The following is a 27,949-nucleotide window of genomic DNA, read 5'->3' as shown; positions in this document are numbered from 1 at the left end:
AGGCGGAGAACTGCTGGTCGGACACATTTATTAAGTACATGTCTTCCACAGGCAGATCCAACCAAGAGAAAAATCACTCCCAACAGATCGACAGCCAACAGGGTTTTGGTGAATCCTGAGCACAGTGCACACCCCCCACAGATTTGTTTTTTTTTTTGTGTGTCTCCATTCATTCAACCGATCAATCAATTAATCAGTCAGTCAGTCAATTAATTAATCCATTAAAATGGGTAAAGCAGATTAAAAATGAATACTTTATACACATCTCCAGCAAGGGTCAGTCTGTACAGTGTCTATCTACAGCTGATATGTTACACTGGGTTTCTGAGCACGCAAGAGTGTGTGTGTGTTTGTGTCAAGGGGGTCAATGGCCTGACCAGGCAGCTTCACTTGATGGGCGAGATCTGCTCTGCTCCTCATACAATCATTTGTTATTGTTTTTGTTTTCAGGGAGAAGCGAGAATCTCGTTATTTGTTGCTTTTGTGAGCCACAAGTGTGAGTGAGTGTGTGTGTGTGTGTGTGTGAGAGAGAGTCTGGGGCAAGGTGGCTAGCAGGAGCACTCATCAGAGGAGGCATGATCAGAGGCAGAGCGTCCGGTGGGGCATGGGGGTGTTGGGCTGTCCTTGTGGAGCCACCGCCGGGGAGAGAGTTCACATTTTAGACCAGACAGCAGAAAAATCAAAACAAGGGGAAAAAAACCTAGAACAGAGTCCTTCTGCGTTGAGGAGGAAATGGACACGGTGAAGCGGTGCGTTGGCGTGGAAACAGGCACATTACTGCTCTGGTGTGGGTTTGCAGGCAAGAGAGAGAGAATGTGTGTGTGTGTGTGTGTGTGTTGCTACACGATAGCATCGAATGAGACCGGCAAGACAATGTCCAGAGGTCCGTAGATCATGACCTCAAAGCCATAGCACACAGCGAACGTCCCCTCCAGTATCCAATGGTGTTGTGACAAATTGGTTACTGGTCTTCTTTGGTGTGTGTGTGTGTGTGTGTGTGTGTGTGTATCTATTCTTGCATTAGAGATGCTGTCTGTGTGTATAGTTGCATTAGAGACAGTGCTTATAGTTAGTATCCTGACCACAGTGGACAGGATGTCGTCCTCACAAATTAACACACACAGCCAAAGCAGGGACAAGGAGATGACAACACACACACACACACAGACACACAGACACACAGACACACAAAAACATGGCCACAGCACAAACACACACCCAGACACAGAGAACACACACTTCACCCCCACACACACATAAAACTTAGTAAGGCCACCGCAGAGCTGTACACTCACCTTTGTACAGCTCCCTTTTCACACACATGAATACACACACACACACACACACACACACACACACACACCCCTCAGTGCGGTGTTGAATACTGTTTGGAGGGGGTGGCAGCAGCAACAAGATCAGCTGTCAGTCATACGGTCTCAGTAGCTCTATAAAACTAGAGCTAAGCAATGAGTTTCACTACTTTCTCTCTCATATACACACACACACACACACACACACACACACACACTGTCTCGCTCACACACCCGTTCGGCCAGGCAGAGTCTTTTCAGGAGAAGCGCGGGAGCGTTTGCTTGCATAATCACATCCAGACACAGGGGAGGAGAAGAAGAGCTAAAAATCACTAACATGAGGTTGCCCATTAAGATTTTGGTTTGAAATGTGAGAATAGCTTATGTACATTGGTAAATATCTGTGCAATTCTCTTCCTTTTGGTGAGTGGGGTGGGGAAGAAGGGCCGCTGGGGGCACGGGTGGGGGTTACTCCTGGCCGAAGCCCTCCGTCTCCTCGATGGCGAAGAGCAGCTTCTCCTTTAACTGCTCGTAGCTCTTGTAGGGAGGCAGGTCCAGCCTGTTGAAACTGATGGGAAGAAAGAAAAAAACAAACAAGTCACATCACAGACAAGTCTAATGTTTACAGCAAACAAACAAACTCACATGTGTCAGCTTTCAACTTCACCCCAGCAGAGCCTGACATTTCTTAAGGCTTAGCTACATTTGTGTCATTTTTCTGTCATTGTGTCAATATCATAAACTACAAGGTTATGAAAGAGGGCCAAAAAAAAGGACAATAAGGTCAAGGTCAAGTTCTAGGGGCACCATACTGACCAGGTGTGACTGCGAGGAAGCCAGGTGTCCTTCCCAACCTTCTCTATGCAGAACTTCTGCGGACCATTGCTGCCTGCAAGGGTAGAGGAAAGAAGGAGAAACAGATCAGAGATACAGTACACATGGCAATTTGACCTCTGAAGGTCCCCCAATAACAAGCCCCAAAGCTGCCATCTTTGCCCATATAAGGGGATCTGGGTACCATCTTTGCCCATATAAGGAGATCCGGGTACCATCTTTGACCATATGAGGAGATTCAGACCTCCTTATATGGGCAAACACGGCAGCTTCGGGGCATTTTTGTAGGCGAACATCAGAGGTCATCACCATCACCAACATCACCATGACGGGAGGAGGCAAAGGTAAGACAGAGGAAGAGGGAGAGGAGAGGAGGGGAGGGGAGGGGGAGGATGCTGGGTTACCCATGAGCTCAGCGAAACCCCCTAGTGGCAGCCTGCACGTCCCCGTCACAAACTGCATCAGTCGGAGACGCACCTCATTGTCCACCTCCTTCACAAACTGTGGACACGCAAAAGAGCAAGTTAGACACAGGAATGACCACTGCATGGGCACACGCACGCACACACACATTTTCATCTGAGTATCTGCATACCTGCCAAAACCACATGATCTGTTTGCTGTTCCGTGTGTAGTGGCGATATACGGTGTTCCTCTGCCAGTCCTGCAGGTCAACCTCTTGCATCCCGCAGAGCATCACCTAACACACACACACACGCTTTAGTCTTGTAGGTGTTTGAATGTACTTGTGTGTACATATATTGTGTTTTTGTATTTGTGTGTGAGCCAGTCACCTCCAGCTCCTTCTCATCAAAGTACTGCAGCCACTGTAAGGGCACCACTTCATTGAAACCGTCCAGGAAGGCTTTAGTCTGGCCCTCCACCCCTCGAGAGAAACGCCACTCCGCCATCAACCTAGAAATCACATACACACACACACACACTAAAGCAACTGTACAACACAGAGGTTGCAGGTTCCCATCAATATTTCACATGGAGTTGCCAAGCAATGAGCTGCTATGCTAACACTTCTGAGAGCTGAGAGCCCAATGTACTGTCTGTACCTACCCAATGTACTGTCTGTAGCTACCCAATCTACCGTCTGTACGTACCCAATCTACTGTCTGTACCCTACCCAATGCACCGTCTGTACCTACTACCCAATCTACTGTCTGTACCGACCCAATGTACTGTCTGTACCTACCCAATCTACTGTCTGCACCGACCCAATGTCTGTACCTATCCACTGTACTGTCTGTACCTATCCAATGTCTGTACCTACCCAATCTACTGTCTGTACCTACCCAATGTCTGTACTCTACCCAATGTACCATCTGTGCCTACTACCCAATCTACTATCTGTACCTACCCAATCTACTGTCTGTACCTACCCAATGCACTGTCTGTACCTACCTACTGTCTGTACCTATACAATGTACTGTCAGTACCTACTACCCAATCTACTGTCTGTACCTACCCATTGCACCGTCTGTACCTACCCAATGTACCGTCTGTACCTGCTACCCAATCTACTGTCTGTACCTACACAATGTACTGTCTGTACCTACCTACTGTCTGTACCTACCCAATGTACTGTCTGTACCTACCTACTGTCTGTACCTACCCAATGTACTGTCTGTACCTACCTACTGTCTGTACCTACCCAATGTACTGTCTGTACTTACCCAATGTACTCCTCTTTGTTCTCCTCAGTCACCAGAACATTGGCACCGTCGGGCTTCAAGTCATGAGACGTGATCTTGCCCAAGATCTCCATGTCCACTGAGAAGTACATCTCCAAGCCACACTCTTCTATATTGTTATCCCTGACACACACACACACACACACAACATTAATATGTGGAGTAGACACGTTCTGTTCTGTCTGGCTCTACTCAATGCACACTTACAAATACACAGACACAAACTATAAATAGGCAAATCAAATACAGAGTGCATGTGTGTGTGTGTGTGTACCTGATCCAGATGAGAGAGTTGTAGAACTCTGGGTCGATGGACTCCAGGTCTTTGAGGATGAGCTTCTTATTGAGCATGCGCTTATAGAAAGGCAAGGAGAAGCCTGTATCGATGAACTTGCCATGGAACAAGGCCTACAGATGGGCACAGACAGACAGAGTCAGAGAAGAACAGACAGAGAGGCCACATGGGGGCACGTGTGGTCAGTAGCCCATTTTGGAAAAGGCTGTGAGTTTAACTAAACTACAAATATAATCTTTGACTGCAATGTCTCAGGCTATCAATTTAATATAATTTTGTCAATAATCAGGTTGTCTGTGTAATATGTCTGTGTTGTCTGCAGGATGCACTTACAGGAGGCCAGATTAGGACTGGTGTGTGTGTGTGTGTGTGTGTGTGTCTCCCTGTTCTAGTTGAGATTGTGCCCCCTCACCATGGCGATGAAGCGGCCAATGAAGCAGAAGTAGGCCAGGTGGTCGGGGTTGATGGTGGAGGCCGGGTTGATCTGCAGACAGTAGTTACTCTTCCCCGCATACTCAAACAGACAGTACATGGGGTTCAGCACCTCGTGAGACAACAGGAAAAACCACTCCCTGCAACAGACAGACAGACAGCGACAACAAGCAACACGGACATGTCAATTCACATACTGTACACACACACACACACACACAAACGCAGATGGTCACCATACTGTTTAAAATAAAGAAATTCTCAATAAACAGTTTAACAAAACATTAACGTAATTACAGTACCACTGTCAAACGCTGTACTGTTGACCACAAATCTGGTTACTTCAGTGTACATGTATGTTTTATGCATGTGTTCTATAAGTATATATAAGTATTTATATACTCTTTTGATCCTATGAGGGAAATCCGTGTCCGTACATTAGTGAAACACACTCAGCACACAGTGAACACACAGTGAGGTGAAGCACACACTAATCCCGGCGCAGTGAGCTGCCTGCAACAACAGCGGCGCTCGGGGAGCAGTGAGGGGTTAGGTGCCTTGCTCAAGGGCACTTCAGCCGTGCCTACTGGTCGGGGTTCAAACCGGCAATCCTCCGGTTACAAGTCCGAAGCGCTAACCAGTAGACCACGGCTTCTGATCTTCTTGTCTCAGTCAATATATTTTGTATCTGTATTAGGTGTAGTGTCTTATCCAATCTAATAAATGTAATGCTTTTGCAATGCAAGTGGCCATTTCTTAAACCGATAAAAAAAAACATTTGCATTTGAAAATGATTTTGAGACAAACAGGAGGGAGGAAAAGGAAAGGACCGACACAGTGTCTCAGTCAAAGATTGTTAAGGCGGAGCAAGATGTTTCATCAGGAGCCACTTCCGGGAACCCGGATCGCACGAGGGGGGGTCAAAATCCCCCTTTATGCAGAGCAGAGGCAGCGACTGCTCCATTGAAGTCTATGGGCATAGCTCAGAATTTCCTGCACATATGCTAAGGTCTTGGTTCTATAGGAGTTAGGAATGTGAATTTCGCACGCGTTTCATGATCCTCAAACCCTTCTGAACATTTCAGGTACATTTTTAGCATTTTTTGAGCATTCCAGTCTGGAGAAAATCAACCTTATATCAGGTGTGCCCGGTTATTTATGCAGCTGCTGTTGGCGGGGTTGCAACGACGCTCGTCAATACGTCATCGACACGCCTCTTTATGCAGACAGGATTCGATCCCCATTTCGCGCCCATAGACATGAACTACGACAAAGTATCTTGCTCCGCCTTAACAATCTTTGTCTCAGTGCAATCTCTCTCAGCAGGACTTCCTTCACTCACTCAACTGTTCTTGTACAATCTTGGTATAGCAAAGTCACTTGTGTTGGCAGCCAGGACGCTAAGGCAGGGAACACACTGACCAGCGGCAAGCAGCAGGTTTCCTATTGTTCTCTATGGTTTGGCAGCGAAAACGGTGGAAGCGCTAGCGTTGAACAAGCTGAGCGTTGAACACGGTTCCAAAGCGCAAAGCGAGCGTATTCAATTGTCAGTTTAGGCAAACCGTTTGTGTTACTTAGGAACGAGATAGAACTTATTATGGTCTGAGCGTTGTGTTACGCTTGCCGCTGCTGCTTCGTTATTTCCAGTGTGATCCCTGCCTAACATGTCATTGGTAATGTGTGCGTCAGGCAAGAGTAGGTATTGGCATACAGTGCAAGGTGTGTTTTAATGTGGGTCAGAGCGTTGACATATGGAGCTCTCCATAGCCCTCATAAGACGGATATTAGAGATGGCACAAATCCAGGGTGGTGGATTTGGGTGAGTGTGAAAGCACTGACCTTGCAAGGCCACCATAGTCCAGTCCCTCTTCTCCTCTGAAGATCACATATAGTCTCCGCCTCAGGTCATAGGGCTTCAAAGCCATGATCTGCACAGACACACACACACACATTTTGAAATCAAGTCAAAAAATTGTTGGCTTAAAGAATTGTTATCGTATCAAAGCATAATTAAACTTGAGAATTACACCCCTCGTGTTTGTGTGTGTGTTTGTATGATTTTGGACAACTCACCTGTTGGAAGGAGTCTTCAAACAGTGTCTGTCTTGAGACTGTGATCTTCACATGGCTGGGTAGCGCATTCGACTGCAGACAAAAGCACAGTGTTCTATTTACAGGTAGTCAGGCAAAAGCAGTGTTCTATTTACAGGTAGTCAGGCAAAAGCAGTGTTCTGTTTACAGGTAGTCGGGCAAAAGCAGTGTTCTATTTACAGGTAGTCAGGCAAAAGCAGTGTTCTGTTTACAGGTAGTCAGGCAAAAGCAGTGTTCTGTTTACAGGTAGTCGGGCAAAAGCAGAGCCATATAAAAGGTAGAGTTGTGACAACTCCATTGACACTAATGTTCCATTTTTTTCCAACAATGGCAGCTAATGGAAGCCTCAAATAGTTTGAAGTTAACAATTAATAATAGCAGCAGTGCAGTTACAGCAGTATGTTTGTAGCCAACATTTCAGACTCAGATTTACATTCCTTTGCCTCATCCGAATAATAATAATAATAATAATAATAATAATAATAATAACAGTAATAGTAGTAAAGTAATAGTAGGCTATCAATAGCCTAATTATAATAATAAACGATTTATGTATCGACTATGACTTTTCTGCTGCTCAGTCTTTATCAGTTCCTCATCAAATAAATTAAAAGAGGCTAAAAGCCCAATAAATGTGCCACACGTAATAGCCGAATATAAGATAACCCTTGCCTATCCCATTTCAATAAGGCAGCACTACACCACCACGAACAAGCCGTCATTAAGTTTTTACAACTTTTATGACGTGACGTTTCTTGGGCATTTAGCTTCACCATCACGTCAAGTTGTAACGTATGCGCAATGCTCATCTAGGCTATGGATTTAAGTGGCTTAAAGGCAGCAAAAACAATTCCTCCATAACTGTGTATTTAATCGTTTGATATGTGGATAACTTTCAGTGGACTAAACAAAAGGTAAAGATTTTGTTATCACAAGGCTAGCTGGTTCGTTATATGGCGAAGTTATATAGCCAACTTTGTTTGCAGCAGTGAAGCTGAGTTTGTTGTTAACATTGTTGGTAACTGTCAGGGAATTTAACCCCAACATATAGATACAAGAACCACAACACGTAGTATGGCTTTGCCCACAAACTCTGGTACCAAAAACTGGTACCAAGAGGAGAGCCTGCTAATGTAAGGAAGAATTCCTCACACCATCAGTCTCTGACTCTGCAGCCCAAAAGCTGTGTCTTTTATTGTACAGATGCACTTCATTGTGACATACTCTTATCTCACCTACACACACACACAGACAGGGTGCAGTTCCTGTCTGTCTGGGTGCACACTTAACTTGTACTCTCTGTTCTTAGAACTCAGCACAACAATATTTCTGCTTACACAAATGGTTATACAATGATAATAATAATTTCCTTACAGTAACGTAAACGTTTCTTCAGTTAGGAGCAGTAGCCTATTGTTTTATTTTATGTTGCATTCATTTTCATTGGCAAAAGCTAGCCTAATATGCATGAGAACCTATAGATTTGAGGGAGCTGCAGCTGTTAGCATCAGCACGGTCATATTAACACAGCAGGCACTAGCCTAGTGAAGGATCGTGTAAACCCCACCCCCAGAAACCAGTTTCAAACCAAGCTTGCGCTGATATGATGCATGATCACTGATCAAATTGCTATTTTCTGACAGGATGAGCACAACCATGCAGGTTCTCTGAATCTCAAGCTCTTTAGCCTAGCATCTTAATGCTGTATTCACAGCACGGTGAATGACAAACGGTGACAAAATGCTGTTGTTTATGAGTTCATAGCCTGGTTATTTATCAAGGACTATCACGTTTTATATGTTATTATGATCACGCATCGCATTACCGTGGGGTTACTGTGTAGGTAATGCTACGGTTAACACATGCCCACCATTACACTGGAGAGATGTTAGAAAACTTTTAAACTTTTTTTTTATTCTCCCATGACGCTAGCTACTTAAGGTAGTTCGCCCTGAAACATATAGCCCACATAAGGTAAGGGCCATATGTATAGACCATTCTATTACACATACGCAAGGCATCAACACCTCCCAGACAAACACAACACATCCCAGATTTTTTAGGCAAATCAATCTTCACAGCAGATCAGTGAAGAACTACCAGAGAAAACGTTGGGGAGAAAACTCCAAAAACTGTGTTACAGTTTCTCGTTGCAAAATTAAAATCTCCATGCGCTTTTGTAGGCTACACGCAGTCTCAAAAACACGGTTTACAGCTCGAGTCACGTACTAGGTCATTTTTTATAACGATAATTTAGATAGGACTAGGCTACACTTATGGGGTGGGTGCGTTTTCTAAAGAATCTCCCGTCTTGGTTTTGTACAGAAATTAATATTAAGTGACACATACGTAAAAGGGAGAAAGAAAGGTCACCTTCCGATATTTAGCAGGTTACGGTCTGGAATTTAATTTAATATTGTTGTAATGGTAGGATAACTACAACGTTTACACAATAATTACACTGTGTTATAAATATTGTATATCAATGCATGTATTGTCTGTCAATTACTCAAAATTGTGGCTCTGTCTCTCATTGAACAGTAGCTTATTTAATGCATTCTAATCCATTGTCAATCACTTCCAGGAACTTTTTGAAGTTTACATGAACCACGTGACCTTAACGAATTTTGAACACCCATTGTCGCAACTCTACCTTTATATGGCTCTGGGCAATAGCAGTGTTCTGTTTACAGGTAGCCAGGCAAAAGGGGAGTCCTCTCCAAGGGGCTCAGACAGCGAGAGAAGGGGCGGAGCTAGGTGTGCAAGTCTTACCTGGCATAGGTAGCGGAAGTGAGCGAGCTTCCATCTGAAACTACGCTCATAGGCAATCTGAGGACCTTTACTGCTCCTGCAAGAAAAACTGACATTAGGTTTGACTCATTCTTTCCTTCACTCTCTCTCTCTCTCTCTCTCTCTCTCTCTCTCACACACACACACACAGATGTGAACACCAGAGATGGGTAAACCAAGTAGCATACAAAACAAACAAACAAACGTACACTGATGATTTGCCAGTGCGTGGATCACTGAATGTGGTGGTCCTCGTGTTGTGATCCACAAAGTAGCGGACGCCCTCGCGTGTGTATCTGATCTCCCAGCCCTCCGGCAGGGGCTCCTCATTCTGCAGCCTGAGAGAGAAAAAGAGAGAGAGAGAGAGAGAGAGAGAGAGAGAGAGAAAATATTTAAAAAGTGATCCTATGTTAAACTGGGGATCTGTAGGTGACCCAGATGCCTGATGAGGATAACGCTCACCCTTGTGTGCGAGGATCCTCCCACTGGGTGGTCTTTGTGTTGTGGTTGACAAAGTACACACGGTCATTGGAGTCCACACGCCGCTCTACAAACACACAGACACAGACACACAATCATTAGTACCTGAAGACTGGGAGAGGTACTGAAGTATAAAAACATCAGGGTTCCCACACCTTGGTTAAGATAGATCAAATTCAAGGACCTTTAAGGACTTTCCAGGCCCAATATCCTCAAATTCAAGGACCTAATGTGTCAATAAATTTCAAGCGCAGGCATGGTTAAATCATGTTACCTCAACAGACCAAGGATACCTTGTTGCAGTTTTATTTTATTTTTGGTCAGATAGTAGACAGAGTAGACAAGTTAAACTCGTTACCATGAACCTGTTGGTTTATTCATCAATATGTTAAATTAAATATTTGGGCAACAAACACTACACGTGTGAAACACGCAGAAATTACGCTGGTTGTGTAGTTCTAACCAACGTAAATCAGGCATACGCATAGGATATTGGTGGCGAAATAATGGAAACATGTTAATAAGCGGACAGAATTGTATGGATTTTTTTCCTCAAAAAGAAATTCAAGGACTTTCAAGGACCTCCATTTATTTATGTCTGTTTTCAAAAACTTTCAAGGGCCTTGACATTTTTTTTTTTTCAGATTCACAAACGTTCAAGGATTTCAAGGACCCGTGGGAACCCTGAAACATATAGCCCACATAAGGTAAGGGCCATTTGTATAGACCATTCTATTACACATACGCAAGGCATCAACACCTCCCAGACAAACACAACACATCCCAGATTTTTTAGGCAAATCAATCTTCACAGCAGACATGCAGAACCTCAAAATGGCACAGGTTACACACATATTCACCTCAATGTTACATACATATTCACCTCAAGGGTCATTCCCTGTAAAATCAGACAGAATCCAGGAAAATGGTTGGTGCACCATCTCACCTTTTGCTCAAAGTTGGTCTACATACAGTATGTTTAGGTCACAAAACTAAGACCTGTAACATTTGTGCTACATTTCAATGTTTTTACATTTTTTTACCCTTGATTTTTCATATTTTTTACACTTTCAAAATGTTTCATTCTCATTTGCAACCTTGTCATGTTTCATCCTTAATATTATTCCTTGATCCTTATTGCCTTCATACTAGTTAATATTTGATATTTGTATTGATATTTCTGTTATTATAACTATTACTATCATGCTTAAAGTAAGCTTTGCAACTTTATTTGAAATTATTTTTAGTGTTCAACTTCATATACTGCAAGTTGCAAGTGACAAAAGTGTCTGTGAAATACCATAACCATAATACTGTCTGGCTCAATACCATAACTATAGCCATAACCATAATGTTGTCAGGCTCAATACCATAACTATAGCCATAACCATAATATTGTCAGGCTCAATACCATAACCATAACCTTAATATTGTCAGGCTCAATACCATAACTATAGCCATAACCATAATATTGTCAGGCTCAATGTATGTGGAGAACTAAAAAATATTGGCACAACATTAATAACTTGAAATTGTTGTATTTAAAGAACAAAATAAGGATTGATACAAAACAGTTACAAGTTCCTTGTTTATCATGTTTTGCCACTCTGTTTGCACTACTTGTCCCAAATCTAAGACCTTATAGAAAGCAAGTGGCTACACCATACAGACACTTAATGGTTGAGGCATACTGAGAACATGTTTGTCTTCTGTCCTACAAAATCTGGGCTGTCTACGAATAATACTTTTAAAAATATTAATGCCCGAACATTGATTCTGTAAAACTAAATAAATATCAAGGGCTAAAAAAATAGAAATATTGTAAAGGCCTTGGGACCCATTCATGATACAGCCAAGGTTTCAACAAAATCTAAGATGGTGCAGCAACAACCTAATCTGATTCAATACAGAATGACCCTCAAGAGACAAAATAATGGACCAGAAGTCCAAACAGAGATGAAGATGAAGATGAAGAGTGATAAACAGAGAGACAGAGAGAGAAAGAGAAAGAGATACAACAGAGAGAAACATGTAAATGTAGATATGTAGCGAGTACAGAGAATGCACAGAGATACAACATACAAGAGAAACATGTAAATGTATGTTTAAATGTTCTGCTTTGGCAATGCAAATTATTTGTCATGCTAATAAAGCTCACTTGAATTGAATTGAAAATGACAGAGAGTGAGAGAATGAGAGAGACAGAGAGATAGAGAGACAGAGACTGTAAGTCAAGCAGAAGACGAGGGTTGCTTACCCCATCCAGGAGGTAGAGGACCTAGCGGGTCATTCTCCACAGACATCATAGAGGCCTGGTAACGAATAACAGCAACACACAGCTCCATTAGTATTTCAAAGTTACAAACCAAAAGATATGCCCTTCACTTTCCTGACACTTTATTGCTCACGTCATCTAGAACCATTACTCTCCTGAACTAATCACAAGTGACAAGATTATCTTATTACTTACCTGCAAACCAATCAGCCACAAACACATCAAGTAGCTGCACTTGAGGTAACAAGTATTGAGTTCCAGTAAGTATCAAGGCAAGAGCCCATACAGGCCTTAATGTGTGACCAGGAACAGGGGAAGAACAGATGACCCCTGAACTGTCCCCATCACTTCCCAAAGACCTTAATGACTCCTTTCACTCTATTAACCCTCTTAAAATGTTTAACATGATCAGAACACTCCCTCCTCTGGACTGGGCCATGTTTTTGACTGACCATGAGAGAGATATGAGAGATATGAGAGACCTTGAGAGACATGAGACATGAAAGAGATATGATAGACATAAGAGAGATAAAAAAAAAAAGAGATATGAGAGATATGAGAGAGATATGAGAGACATGAGAGATATGAGAGATATGAGAGTCATGAGAGAGATATGAGAGATATGAGAGAGATCAGAGACATCAGATGAATCAGTCAAAAGGTTGTGTGCGCCGCTCTGACTGGCTGCGCTCGTGTGGTGCCGTGATGTGATTGTTTCTTACGGAGTAGAGGTATCTCTGGTTGATCTGGTGCATGGCTCCCTGCAGTTGGCTACGCTGCGACTGCCACTGCTCGAAGTTGCGCACAGACTCCATAGTGGGCCTCTGCCAGGTGGTGGTGCGCGTATTGTGGTCTACGTAGTAGATCCTGCCGCGGTCATCCACACGCCTCTCCCAGCTGCACACACAGTCCAGTCATCAAAAACGTTTATATTTACATGGTCATTTAGCTTACACTTTTATCCAAAGCGACTTACAGAATTAAAAAAATGTCAATCAAACCAACAGTTCGACTAGGACATGTTAGTGCTGCATTAATGCATCTCCCAACACACACACACACACACACACAGCAAAACATACAACAAACAGCAGAATATGGCTGGGCAGACACACACGAGCCACAAGACAGCAGCAGAGTATGGCTGGGCAGGACTGAAGACTCACCCTGGCGGAAGCGGCTGCGGTCTTTCCCATGTGGTGGTGCGCGTGTTGTGGTCGACGTAGTACGTCCTTCCGTGAGGATCCTTCCTCTGCTCCCACCTGATGCGAGAGAGAGAGACAGAGACAGAGAGACAGAGAGAGAGAGAATGAAAGGATGAAGAGGATGAAACTCGCTCTGAATATTCATGTGCAGTCAGACATGGCCAGCTTATTGCACTCTGCCTGCAATGCAGCAGGTCATAACAGGCAGGTCAAGACTCAAGATGCACTAGAGTACTGCAAAGTAGTGCTGCCACTAATGTTTTTGGACTAATCTTTTGACTAATTTTTCGATTAGTCGACTAATCTAAACAACTAATAAAAAAATAAAAAAATCAAGTGTTTGTTATTTCGTTGTGTCCATTTTATTATGAACTCAACTGAAGGGCCAAAACATCAAATATATATGAGCCTACTTTTGTTGGACGCTCATTAAGTAAACTATTCAAAAACATTATGTATTAACAATATAAGCGTAAGCATCTGTATTTCCATTAGGCTATAGTACACTGTAGTGGACACTATGGACATAATTCACCATACTGTGTTGTACTGTACATGTATTCCTTACTTAAAGGGACACCAGGCAACGTTTTCGTGTTAATTACTCATCTTTGTAAGTCGGTATATGGTTAAATGACTCATTACAGGGTGAATGAAGACTCTCTCGCCCGCCCCTACTGCCTGTAGGAAGAATATCCCGCTTGCAAGTTCAGTGTATCGTACTCGCCGACCGAAGCAGGATCAGTTTACAGCACAGAGGCAGGCAAACGAAACGCTAGCGATTGTTGCAAACGTGTGTATAATGGCAGAGCCGGCGAAGAAGCAGTGAAAATCCTTGACGGAAGATGCAAAGAAAAGGAAAAGAGCTTCAGACCGAGCGAGGGGGAGTTTCATAGAGAAAAGGCATCAGGCTTGCCTGGTGTCCCTTTAACTATGCTTGTGGTAAGTGTGTTCTATGTTGTGAGCTATACTACAATATGAGATGCGTTCCGCACGACACGTCAATGTATTAAGGCTGTGCAATTAATCAAATTTCAATCTCAATTTTGGCTCCAAACAATCACAAAAATAGTATAAACGAGAAAAAAACAATTATTTTGCCACATTCCGTTAAGAAATAAGGGTTTTTGGAAATACATACAATTTTAACTCATACTGTGCGCTGATTCACGCTGCTTCATTAAGCCCCACAATCCACACGCCCCTCCCCTCTGTGGACAGGCTACTCAAGCAGTTTTGGGTTGCATGTGTGTGTGCTCCTTTATTGTTGATATCACAGGCGGCACCATGTCATGTTGTCACGACACGCCTTTGCGTTGTCAACGTGAGACACTCTCTTCACTTCATTTACTGCATTTCCACAATACCATATTAGTCAGAGTTTAGACTAGCCTACTACGCTTAGCTCCCCGCGCTTAGCTCTGCCTAAAAATGAATTGCACTGAAAGCAGGCAGGGACGCAGCTATGCTGCTCGTGTTTACACTTGTGTGCATGACAGGGTTTAAAACATTAGCCTACTGCCAAAGTCTAAGTAGCCTGTTTATCATCCAAAGACAGTCATTGTACTTCTCAAGAGTTAACTAGATGTACCGCAGAGCGGTACAAAATATGACCGCCGCCCAGTCCAGCACATTTTTGCCACAAAAATAAATCACGCTGAAAGGCCTATATGATTCTAACTGTCTCACTAAATTGCATTATCCACACTCAATTATCACTGGTATCTGCTAGACAACAAGTACCAAAACATGATTAGTTCATAGATTTCACATGTAAAATTCATTTTATACAACCCCACCCCCATCTTGCCTGTTCATAATTCTGAGAAATTCTTGAATTGTGTGCATGTGTGCGTGCACACGTTTATGTTTATGTGTGTGGGTGGGTGTGTGTGTGTGTGTGTGTGTGTGTGTGTGTGCGTGCTTGTCTGCGTAGGTTTGTGCATGTGCATGCATGCGTACATATGTATGTATGATTACTGTTAATGTATGTGTGTGCGTGTGTATCTGTTTATGCACATGTGTGCACATGGAATGGGTTAACATGACCCTTGGAGGCAAACATACAGAAAAAATTGGTCATCCTAGGCCCTACGGTTCTCAAGATATTCACAGAAAACTGTGTCTGCCCTACCCTCCTTTCGGGGGGTCCAGTCCAGCGGGTGGGCTACAGATCAAAACGAAAAACGATGGTTCCATGCTATCCATGTGGGGTTACATGCCCACCAAGTTTAGTGTACCCCGGTCTTTCAGTGTCCCAGGAATCCTTGTTGGTGTACGGTCACTAAATGTACACATAAATCATTTTATTGTAAGGCCCCCCATGAACGAAAGTTCACAAAACTTGGCATGCATTCGGAAGGTGTCATAATGATCCTACACTTTCAATTTCGTGCAGTTTTGACCATGTCAGCCAGAGATATTGTGATGAAAACACCTAATGTTTTGCTTTTTAATTTTTAACTAGGTGGCGCTATACATGAAACGAGTGGTTATGGAATGGGTTGACATGGCCCCTTGAGATCAACATACAAAAAAATGGTCCTCCTAAACCCTACGGTTCTCGAGATATTCACAGAAAACTGTGTCTGCCCTACATTCCTTTCGGGGGGTCCAGTCCAGCGGGGGGGCTAGAGATCAAAACGAAAAACAATGGTTCCATGCTATCCATGTGGGGTTACATGCCCAACAAGTTTCGTGTACCGGGAATCCTTGACGGAAATTTGGACATGCGAAAAAGGAAAAAAAAAAAAAAGAATCTTCGCTGCGCAGCGGTCATAATAACATAAGAGTTAATAACATTACAATGAGCCGTTTGAGACGGGAGACCAAAAATAAATCAGCGGTCAATAGTAAAACGACTTGTCAACTAAAAAATTGCCGTCGACTCATTTTCATGGTCAATTACGTCGACTAAGTCAACTAATCGCGGCAGTACTACTGCAAAGCTTTGCTTTTTTCATAATATGTCTACAAGCATGCCAGATTTGTAAAGCAAAATATCAAATGTATTTGTTGAAAACACTACTTATTGTGTGTGTGTTCTGTATAGGTGTGTGTGTGTGTATACCCTGGAGGAAGGGGCTCTGTTGTGACGGCGTTGGGGGTCTGCTGGCGCGGTTTGGCTGCTTGCGAGGAGCCAGTGGCTGGAGAAGGGGACGAAGAGCTACCAGCAGCGGCGGGGGCTGCCTCCGGGGCAGGAGAGGAATAGGAGGAGGAAGAGGAGGGAAGAGGGGCGGGGGGGTCTGCAGCTGCCACATCACGCTCTTCGTCTGAACTACCGGCAACTGGCATCTCCTCCGTGCATGCTGCCACAGCACTGTCTGAACCATTTACTACAGAAAGAGAGAGAGAGAGAGAGAAAAATGTTATTGGTGAGTGGCTGGCTGAGTTGATTGATAATAGCTATAACTGTTGTTATAACTGACATTACAACGGAGGACTTGTAGAGTGAAAATGATGTTATTATGGCAGATCCTGTGAGTGGTGTTTAACACTGTACTTTAATGTCATTCTCACTGTGGACAGATGCGCCCGCTAAATGACTAAAAGATTACCTCACCTGTCTGCTGGGCTACATGACTAGAAGATCACCTCACCTGTCAGTGTCCGAGTGGCTACATGACTAGAAGGCACCTCACCTATCCGAGGGGCTGCGTCGCTGTCGGTCTGCATGGGGACGGGCGCGTTCTGGTGGGAAGGGGAGGAGTCGGTGTCTCCGTTAACGATGGGGGCAGAACTCGAGTCACTGCAGGCAGAGCTGTCCACGCCGTTGGAGCCACACCCACTGCAAGAGAAAGCACAACCAAAGCGCCATTCGTCAGAGTCACAGAATCGGGTCAGGGAGTCAGGGAACTATGAAGATCGGTGTCTCCGATGGATCAAAAGAGTGCCGGTCTGTGTGTGGTGGGGGTGGTACTGAGGGAAAATAATCCAGTGCTCTGAGCAAAACAGGGTCATGGCGCCCTTATGTTCAAATCTTTAAGATGAAAAAAAAAAAGACAATTAGCACATTTCACAATTTCCTGGTTTCTGGCTTTGTTGCACTGAGGTGACACCCCGGCAGAGTGTGTTGTAAATGAGTGATTTCCTACGACTCTGTGTACATCTTTGAGCCTAACAGTCTGCAAATTGAAAGACCCACTCCAGTGGTTTATAACATTGTATTACATTTACATTTATTCATTTAGCAGACACTTTTAATCCAAAGTTGTCCATTGTCCACGGAGCAATTTGGGGTTCAGGGCCTTGCTCAATGGCCCAATGGTGGAATTGAACCCACAACTTTTCAGGCTACTGTATGCTAACCTAGCTCCTTAAAACCACTTCACCATCACCGCCCCATGAAACCTATTAAACTCTATCGCTCTCTGTTCCTCAAAAATAAATGCTCAGAAGATTTCCATGAAACAATGGCCGTACATTTCTACATGTTTCTTAACGTCTCCTTTAGTCTAGGCAAGCTGTAAGAAAAAAAATAAGATACATAAATATTTTTTTTTTTTTTTTTTAAAAATCACTGGTGCTGATTTAGTAATTTGCCTAGAGTTGTTGTGATCCGAATATTGAGATTCAGGAAGATAATCCAGTGCAAGGTGAGTAATGCGTAGGTTGCAATGCCTACACACACAATACAACCTCACATCAACCTCTCAAACTCTGGTGCTGTACTGTTGACTCACTGCCTTAGTGGATGTGAACGACAACCTGCCATTTGCTTCATTACAATTTGCAGATGTTACAAGCTCAACCTGCTAATAATTCTCTCTGTCACTTCACACTCGCCAGCTCTGCTTGTGCTGTATTGCTAACTTATTCACTGTAGGGGACCGCTCTGCTATTGGCTATGAAATCAGAATGTGTACATGATAGACTCACTCCGCTAATGACTTACTGTACCAGAGGTGAATCCCTATACACTTTGCTGGGTTCTTGGTGAATTATGTGGCCACAGTCACAACGAGGGCTATGGTATATGTGTAGCGTCAAGTGAACTCGACTGAAAGAGAACGTATGGTCAAGTATAACCTCGGTTCTCTGAAGGAGAACATGAGACGTTAACCCTTTCTGCCCCATTGACTCCTGAATCTGGTGGGCTGGTCGCTTCAGAAGGTAGAAAGAGGAAGAATACTTCACAGACACTGCCTTATATAGTGGAAAAATATTCCCCTAGACGGGTGATTGGAGATTGGTTCAGAATCAGATCAATGACATCATAGAAAGATGGACTTTCCATTGGTTAACGTCTCATGTTTTTTAGCGAACCAAGGTTATACATATGTTTGTACAGCGTTAACATTGTGGAAGTGGAACACTTGCATGCAAAAACACACTGGTTTTATTTAAAGGCTTAACAACCATTTCCATTGATTCAAAGGGCCAAAACGTAAAAGTAGGTACCAATTGACCTGTCGCTAAGCCCCGCCCCCCGTTACCGTGTGAAAACTCGGACAAACAAACCAGACTTGATTAGAAATACATTGTGGACAATGGCAGCTGACAGTATATGAAAGCAGGCTTTGAGGACGTTTTGATCGATAAGAGGATTTACTTTCCTCCAGAAGCTATCAAAAGAGACTTAATTATGCTATGGAGGGGTGTATTCAAAACTTTAGAATACATACAACGTGACAAGCAGTTGTGGCGAGTAGCCGTGCAAATCACCTGCAAAAACCACTGACGTTAATGCTAGCTAGCTAGCTAATGGAAGATTGATACTAAGATATGTTAGGTTACTAGCCTGGCGGGCCATCCTATATCATTGAAATGTATAGTCTGGAATCGAGCCATTCACCTCGCTTTTTGAATTGTCTTTCAAACTGCCTAGGCATGCAATAGGCCAGCGCTACGACCATATCCGTATCCGGTCGGCAAAACGGCAAATACATCCTTCTTTGAAAGGAATTACTTAAGTGCGTTGCTCAACTTTCAAAGAAAAGCACAAGTCCAACTCCTCCAAAGTTGACGCCAACGCCAATTCAAACAACCGCTCTTCGTTCGCCATAGCCACCTTCCTTGTTGTTCACAGTCGCAGGACTGTCGTCATCCTGTTAAGCCCGCCTTAAGACTCTAACAAAATAGAGCGCTGTGATTGGATGACGTCCACAGCGTCAGCCAATAGAAATCCCTATGGTTTGATACTAGACGTACAGGCTGAGCAAATTAATTTGCCGCCGCTAGGGTGCGTCTAGATTTCTAGGCTATTAGGTTACGTTAATATTTGATGTAGTAAGAATATAGTAGTTGGTTAATGAGCATTTTCATCTTGGGATTTAACAGGGAACCTGTGCCCACGTTGTTGGCTTAGTAGCCTACATTACTTTGAGCTGTTGCAAACGCGAGAGACGTCCTGTAGGCTACTGCTGATGAAAATATACCCCGTTTTCTAGCCTCTCGGGGTACCAGCCATCAGAATTACACGTCCCCCATGCAAAACGTTTGACAATGGTTATCCGTCGGGGTTTTTTGAGTTAATAAACTCCATAAATAACCCTTAATTTGTCATTTTATGCCTGCTCCCTGTTGTTTCCTACGGAGTTGTCCGAGTCCCATTGAGGCTGGACTGTCATTGGCTCATCAGCGTTCTAAGGGTGGCGCTTAACGACAGGTCAATTGTGCAACAAACCAGTCTGAAATAAGCCTGAGAAATTTTGAAAATAAAAGAATGTTCCTCAACAATGAAAGATTCTAAAATTCCATGTTGGGTTAGATGGGGTCAGATATTCTTTAGAATGTTTATTCTACAACATTCTAATTACAGTTTTGTCAGTTTGCTGAAGGGGAATACAGAACAACTCTCATTTTAACATATTTCCACCAACTGGATTTTCATGGACTTTTACTATGGTGTTTAGATCACCAATTGAAATATAAAAAAGTGAAAATAAATTCTGTTGCAATTAGTTTTGCACTGTTCCCTGCTGCTGCATCTGACTGGCTCATGTTCTCCCTCAAGTACTCCGGCTTGGTTTAGCACCTGTATGACGTCATAAAAAACTGCCGTTAAAAATTCGCATAATGAGACTTGTGTTGTTCGACCATACATTCAAATCAGTAATCCTCAGCCATGACCGCTTATTTCCCTCATGATATATCTCCGCCCATGAAGACATTTTGTTCATTATTGAGATCACGATTATTAAACACGATTACTCAGTGATTTTTAAACAATCATCCATTTTCAAATTTTTGAAATGTATTTTAAATATAATCCAATAGGAAAAAATACATGTAAAAAGTGAATTCACACAACAACTCAAGACCAAAGGAGAGCATTGTTATGAAACGGAATATAGCAAAATAATCATTATATTTCGATTATGTTGTTTTCATAATTGTTGCATGCATGTCATAATCACAATTAATCAATTCATTTGTTGAATTGCACAGACCTAGTTTGACCATAGGGAAACATCATTGTCTATACAGTAGTGGCCCTCGGTTAGCTTGCTTGGTCAGAATGGTGGTCACAATGTTGAAAACCCCTAAAGTAGCAGGCCACTACAGCAAAATATCACCAGCAGAATCAGTTAAAACTGCAGGTGTTTCCATCTTAATGAACCCTGAGTGGCTACGCAGAAGCAAGCAATAGCGCAAATACTACTTCTGGCTACGATCAATGCTCAGTGCTTACAACCTGTTGGCCACCTCCTATCCGAGCCATGCGGTGGAAGAGCCCGATGCCTTGTGTTGAACTGGACCAAAAAACACACAGGCATACTTTCTATGTGACTGAACAGCAAGCACTCGCGGTGTCCCCAAAACCTCTCCAGGAGAACAAAACGGACGAGTCCCCATCAGAATGTGAACGAGCTGCAACATTTCCGCTCTACCGAACCAGCTGATTCCCCTCGTAAGCTCCGCAGAGAGGTGAACAACGTGAGAGAGCGAGAGTGTGCTCACCGCTCACTTGTTTGCTCGCTGGACGGGGCTCACCTGTTTGGAGCCCTCGTTGATGTGGCATCGTCTCCGTTCTCGTGGATGGCATCTCCATTCTGCTGCATTTCTGCCACAGAAACATGAAAAACACAAAGACAACTCTGAGCACAGGGCCACCCAACACAAACTCAAGGCACCCAACACATGGCAAGGACTCAAGCACGCGCACACGCACGCACTTTACATATACTCAATGAAACAAAACACACACAGACTCATTTATTTTATATACTGAATGAAACAAAACACATACAAACTCTATTAAGACATATACTAAACATTGTTACACATGCACGTACACGTACACACACCTGAAAAGCACACTTACATACAGACAAAAACACATACAGGGCTCATCAAACAAAACACATTTTAATGCAGGCATTGGTTGGACTCACTGGTTGTGTTTGTGCTACTGTTGTGAAGCGTCTCTTGGTCAACACTAAGGCCGTCCAGGACCACGGTCAGCTCCCCCACACTGACTACGCCACTCTTCCCCTCCACCGTCAGGGATAGCACCTGCTTCACACGATCCACTGAAACGCACGCACACACACACACACACACACACACAACAAACACACACAGATTACACATGGTAAAACACGTCAGCACCACAGACAGCTCCAAGTGCTTCATCTGCAGCTCTTTCTGTTAAGCATCCCCCCACACACGGACACACACACGCACACACCTCTTTGCAGCAATTCACACAATCTATCTAGGGTTTCGGTTTAGACCTCTCTGCAGACACTTAGTGCCAGCTCTGCAGTCCAGAGCCTCTCATCACGCCAACCAGATATATTTCATCCCTTACCACACCTCACCTTAGCCCACCCCGACCCAACCAGGAGAGGAGAGAGGAGCAAGGGGAGAGGGGAGAGGGAGGGGGGGGGAGGGGAGAGGGGAGGGGAGAGAGAGAGAGGAGAGAGGGGAGAGGGGAGATGGGAGAGGAGAGATGGGAGAGGAGAGGGGGTGATGAGGAGAGGAGAAGGAGGGAAGGGTAGGAAAGGAGGCGTACATTTGCTGCTGTTCTGCTCCAGCATGTGCCGTAGGTCCAGGCTGGCCTTGCCCAGCACGGCATCTGCCTTCAGGGCATGGTGGCTCCACACCTTGAACTCCAGATGTGTGTGTGGGGTTACATTCCTGTATTAAAACACACACACACACACACACACACACACACACAGTATAAATGCTTGCACTTACACACTGCATAAATGTATGCAAGATGCCTAAGTAAAGCCTGTTACTTTCTTGGGGCCGTATTCACAAAGCCTTTTATCTTACCACTAGGAGTACTCCTAAATCGCACTAAAAGACTTTAGCTAGGAGTTTTCTCTTAAAAGTCATTCACAAAGCCTTTCAGACCTACTCTTAGTAAGGAAAAATGACAACTCCTAAACTAATAGTGAGTCTTCGTTGCTATGGATGACGTCATTACTCATGCACGAGCTTGACTGAAGTGGCCACCTTGATTGGCTGATGATTGTAACGCAGGAATGATTCCAAACACCTCCCTTACGATGATGAGTGACAGGTCTGAGAATGTGTGTGCTACACTAGTGCGAATGACAGAAGATGATGAATAACTGAATAAAAAGGCCTAGCCTAAATGAGAAAGAGTACGGCGAAACAAATAGCCTAGTAGTTGCAGCCTAATGAAACATATGGGTTCAAAGAGGAGAACATTTTAATTTGATTCACAATGAGATGTATTTACATGTTGAGAATGAGTAGTTTTGGTTGTTGGTGGCGTTATTGCATCCCTTAGTTATGCCTACAATGCAAAAATATTCCCTCGCGACTGGAAGCTCCTGTAGCAAGATAGGATTTCAAACATCGTATGACTTAAAATGCCACAAAAAGCTGTTTGTGAATAGGTCTTAGTGAGTTAGGAGTCCTCTCGACTTCTTTTAAGCTGTCCGAGACTTAGGTGCTACTTTTAGGTCTAAAATGCTTCATGAATTACTTTTAAGTAACACGCCCATTATTTTTAGGAGTTGCTCCTAAATTCGCCACTTTGGAGCTACTTTTAGCCTTAAAATTCTTTGTGAATACGGCCCCAGAACTGCTACCAGCAATATGTCAGTAAGTAACAATAACAGCATGATCTCTCCACAGATGTGAGAGAATGTATATTTATGTTGTAGGAGTATAGTCTTCATATACAGACTGTGCGTGTGTGTGTGTATGTGTGTGCATGTATCAGAAGCAGGGCCTCCTCCCAGCGAGGGCTGTGTGTGTGTGTGTGTGTGTGTGTGTGTGTGTGTGTGTGTGTGTGTGTGTGTGTGTGTGTGTGTGTATTCCTGTGTCTTACAGAAGCAGGGCCTCCTCCCAGCGAGGGTTGTGTGTGCTGTGGGCCTTGCTGGTCCTGCGGGACTCCCCCTCCCCGGTCACCTCCACATAGACGGCTGTCCCAAACCAGTTCTTCTTGCGCCTGAGTTTGGCACAGACCACTGGGAGAGAAAACACACACACACAAACACACACACACACATTACAATCACTGTAAATTTTATGTGGAACTCCCAGAGGACCCAGAAGGGAGTGAAAGCTAGCACTGGACAACATAATGTGTGTGTGTGTGTGTGTAAGTGTGTGTGTGTGTGTGAGAGAGAGAGAGAGAGCCGAGAGAGAGAGAGAGAGAGAGAGAGAGAGAGAGGGACTCTACTCCCCCACAGAGGGTATTAGCTTATCACATCACATTTTTTCCCCATTTTTTCACACAGGCTCAAAAGTGTGTGTGTGTGTGTGTGTGTGTGTGTGTGTGTGAGAGAGTCATGGCGTTCACCTTGGGCCTGCAGCTGAGACGAGCCTCCACGGTCGTTACTACAGTCTTCGTCACCCAATGCTGTGGCCATCGCATACACAGGGGTGTTGAGGCCTGGAAAACAAACACACGCACGCACACAGGCACACAAACGCACGCAAATACACAAAGACACACACAGTTCAAAGGTATCTTTTTATGTCTTAGCACTGATTCGCTGATGTGCATGAACAACATGATGAACCAGTAATAAAGGCAAGTCCTGCAGGACATGCTAATTTCCTATTTATATGCTAACTTGATTAACTTGTGAGCAGACATTTTAATGTCAGTGTTTACATGCTTACATGTTTGGAGTGTTGGTTGTTCTAGAAGTGTCTTTTGGGAATTGGTAGAAGTTGTGTTTATAGTACTTGCAAAAGAGTCTCGCACTGACTTGGCACTACTTACGTTGTGTGTGTGTGTGTGTGTGAAGATCAGGGTATTCAGCCCACTCCGTGTCCCATGGTTACCACTGTAACACCACAACAGGAAGTGGTAAAGCACAATAATGTCAGCATGGCTGGAGAAACACACACAAATTTACCAATAACTCTCTGATAGGATGAAGCATGTCCTGTTAATCAGTATGTCAGTACAAAGATGAAACAAAAATGACTCTTCTATTAAATAAATTGGCCACTTAAAGAGAGTTGCAAGTGTGTTTTTTCCGCTCACAGGCGCTAGGGGGAAGCGAGACTGCCACCATTCAAACCGAAAAAAAGTCATATAACCATTCCAATGACTCCGAAGCTGTTAAGGTAAATTAAGCTAAGAAACCTGCAAATTAAGCTAAAAAACCTGCATATTAAGCTAAAAAAACCTGCATAGTTTGCCTTTAAAGTGTCTGATAAGAACCCAGCATACAACAATACACTACCTACTCTTTTTTTGTGACCATAATACTAAACTGCAGCCTATGATATACTTTGCTATATACACACAATACATTCATAATTGATATGTATGCACAATTAAATTGCTAATAGGCCTATCATCCATCCATAATGCACTTTTGCGTCTTGAGTGGGTCTTTGGAGAGCTTTGCGTGTCACACCCGGGGTCGGGCTTCAGCTTGATGTGTGCTGTGGCAAAACCCTGTGCTCTGCTCTCTGGAGCTGTGGTGCGGTGCGGCTCTGCACTCTGTAAATATCTTCTCAGGGTTTCAGCTTTCAGCTAAGCAGTGGCACTGCTCCAACCATCTACATGCCACACACTTCACAGGGCTCACACACACACACACAAACACACACACAAACACACACACACTTCTCTCCCAAGCCTAGCATAAACCCCAAACCTCACATGTGACCATTCCAATAATCTCTTATCTAATAACCTTATAACCCTAGAGGAAAGCCTACATTTAGTCTATTACAGACTTGCTAGGACCCCCAATTCTCCCAGAGACACCCATACTAATTCACCTAAAAACAAACCCTTCAGGAAACCCTACATTACGTTTACATTTAGCAGACGCTTCTATAATGTCATTTACATTATGTCAAATATATTACAAGAGCCAATGGCCTCGGGGCAACTTGGGGTTAATTGCCTTGCTCAAGGGCACAACGGTGGAAGCCGGGAATTGAACCCCCAACTTTCTAGGCTACTACATGCTGGCCCAGCTCCTTAACCACTATGCTCCCAGCACCTCCCATCAGGACTATTAATCCCCCGCAGGTACACCATCTCACCCTCATATCTCTCTCACAACAACAGCACAACAAGGACACAGTTACTCAGGGAGCAGAGGCCTTCACAATGATGCAGCTCCAAACACACTTACGGCCTCAAGCACATCAGCTCAAACAAGCCTCTGTCTTCAGGAGCAGTGGCCAAGAGAACAGCACTCTGTATGGCCCTGATGCTCACGGGCCAAGGGCCCAAATTTCCAGAGAAAGAACGGCAACAGCCTCCGGGTCACTCACTAAGATTACTGCAGTCGACCAAACCACAAGAAACGCATCTCAATTGCAGTCGCAGACAAAAGTTGGTGAAGTGGTCTGTTCTGGCCAGAAAGGGTTCAATATTGTATGTGTGTGTGTGTGTGTGTGTGTGTGTGTGTGTGTGTGTGAGAGAGAGAGAGGAAATTATCATTCAGAAAGGGTCATTTCCTCATTCTCAATCTGCCCACTTCATAGACTGGTACCAATACACTGTCTCTCACCAACACACACATACTCTATGACACACACACATACAGCAACTCACTCACTGACACACACACATACAGCAACTGTTTCTCAGCTGTAAAAGAGCACACAAGCAATCTGTACCACAGAGGACAAATCAGCTTTACAGAACATCAACAATGAACCAACGATTCCCTCATACTTTACTCTGAGTAGGGACATGTTGCTAACATATGTGGTTTCACAATACAAAATTGAATTTGGAATTTGAGTGGGGACACTTTTCAGTTCCCCCCCTCGTTTCAAACTCTGATGATGTGATGCGGGTACTTGAGTTATGCCTGAACATTTCAGCCCGAGCACAGCAAAGTAAAATAGAAACTTGATGTAAGACTACTTTGCTGAATATGGTTCTGTCACAGTTGGCAAACAGGCCACTTACAAAAATGTACAGCCTCATAGCCAACATTCCCCATTGGGGCTGTGGACTCAGTTGAATTATAGCAACAAATATCATCTTGATGTGTCCCATTCGCTTACTATGTCTTCAATACATCAGTTCAGTGTTTTTAAAACCCTGCGACTACCTGACGTCACATCAGTTTAAATGATCGGAGTGATGTTATCTCAACCTTGTTATCATTCTGTACACTCTCTGTCCCTATCTCTCACACACGGACAGAACACTGTACTTTATATGACAAATTAACATACGAATCATGCACTAGCTTTACCATTTGTAGTGACAGCAGTTGCTATGTACTCATCAAAGCATCAGGGAAGAAACAAAGAACCGAACAAAACATTCTAGTCAATTTGTGGCTTTTTAGGTTACCAAACGTGAAACTCTATCACGGCTCGAGTGCTAGTTAGATTTAGCCTCACTGATCAGCAGTCTGTTTACAGTCTATGGTTGGGAAGCATAACTCAGTTAGCAAAAAGGAGCTGACTCTTCCTAACGAGTGGTAACGCATTCAAGTCAGCGAGAATAGGGTAGTAACGTTAAGCTAGATCAGAATTAAAGTAGTCATACTGCTAGCGTACTCTCTGCCAAGATAATTGTTAGCCTAGGGGTGTCATATGGGCATTACCTCTGTCACTTAAATCGAGTAAGCAGTATCTCCAACCAATGCCATGTCTCATCAATACTATTAATTTCGCATGTCCAGGGCGTAAATATCCCAACAGACTCCCTGGTCTCAAAAGCGACAAAACAGGACATACGTAGCTAGCTACTGAGCTAAGACAGGCCCACAGTAGTTAGTATAGGCAGCCATTTTTACTTAATGCCGTAGAAAAGTGCTTAGCCGATGTTAGCCAGTTGGCTAACGCAAACAAATCTGAGAGTGTGGGCTGCTGCAATATCAAATAAACCAAAGAAAAATATATCAAGGCTATGCGCAACTTAGTTGGCTGGGGTGTAAATCCTCCTCGTCCAACAGTCGAAGTTGAAACCTGTCGATTACAAAAACTATACATAGGCAGAATCGGAGCTGTAAACAAACTTACCGTGTCCGACCGTAGCACCCAGTATGAGTCTGCAAGGGTTTCCAGCTGTTAAACTCGATGCCTGGCCTGTCGTTCAGTTCTAAAGTCGGCGAGCGGCCATCTCTCCGCCACAGGCAGGTTCACAGCGCAGAAACACCTCA

The 27,949-nt window shown here is 43.8% G+C and overlaps 1 protein-coding gene across 4 annotated transcripts; it reads right to left on the bottom strand.

The window, feature by feature from the left end:
* Positions 1–11: 11 nt before the first annotated feature.
* LOC125309214 (NEDD4-like E3 ubiquitin-protein ligase WWP1) lies at positions 12–27,949 on the bottom strand. Of its 4 annotated transcripts, none has more exons than XM_048265969.1 (25): positions 27,810–27,949; positions 24,577–24,640; positions 24,148–24,240; positions 23,674–23,812; positions 22,375–22,499; positions 21,752–21,889; positions 21,351–21,420; positions 17,057–17,202; positions 16,486–16,750; positions 13,377–13,472; positions 12,933–13,107; positions 12,193–12,247; positions 9,918–10,002; positions 9,665–9,793; positions 9,438–9,513; positions 6,648–6,719; positions 6,414–6,502; positions 4,555–4,714; positions 4,122–4,255; positions 3,830–3,970; positions 2,939–3,059; positions 2,740–2,844; positions 2,549–2,645; positions 2,127–2,199; positions 12–1,878 (listed from the first exon to the last, which is right to left on the bottom strand). In XM_048265969.1, the coding sequence occupies exons 3-25, from the start codon at positions 24,215–24,217 to the stop codon at positions 1,779–1,781; spliced, it is 2,661 nt and encodes an 886-aa protein (XP_048121926.1). In that variant the 5' UTR covers positions 24,218–24,240; positions 24,577–24,640; positions 27,810–27,949; the 3' UTR covers positions 12–1,778. The 4 variants fall into 4 exon arrangements, with proteins under 4 accessions (XP_048121926.1, XP_048121928.1, XP_048121927.1 ...); XM_048265971.1 differs by having other exon boundaries at positions 9,438–9,507; XM_048265970.1 differs by lacking the exon at positions 24,577–24,640.

This window comes from Alosa alosa, chromosome 16, assembly GCF_017589495.1.
Source record: "Alosa alosa isolate M-15738 ecotype Scorff River chromosome 16, AALO_Geno_1.1, whole genome shotgun sequence".
Taxonomy (NCBI): domain Eukaryota; kingdom Metazoa; phylum Chordata; class Actinopteri; order Clupeiformes; family Clupeidae; genus Alosa; species Alosa alosa.
The sequence above is the reverse complement of the archived record's forward strand: the minus strand, read 5'-3'. Positions and strand labels throughout refer to the sequence as shown.

Coding starts and splice junctions, on each gene's coding strand:
- LOC125309214 (XM_048265969.1), bottom strand. CDS start 24,217: ATGGCCACAGCATTGGGTGACGAAGACTGTAGTAACGACCGTGGAGGC. Junction 21,421..21,751: donor CAGTAGCACAAACACAACCA/GTGAGTCCAACC, acceptor TTTCTGTGGCAG/AAATGCAGCAGAATGGAGAT. Junction 9,794..9,917: donor GAGGATCCTCGCACACAAGG/GTGAGCGTTATC, acceptor TTTCTCTCTCAG/GCTGCAGAATGAGGAGCCCC.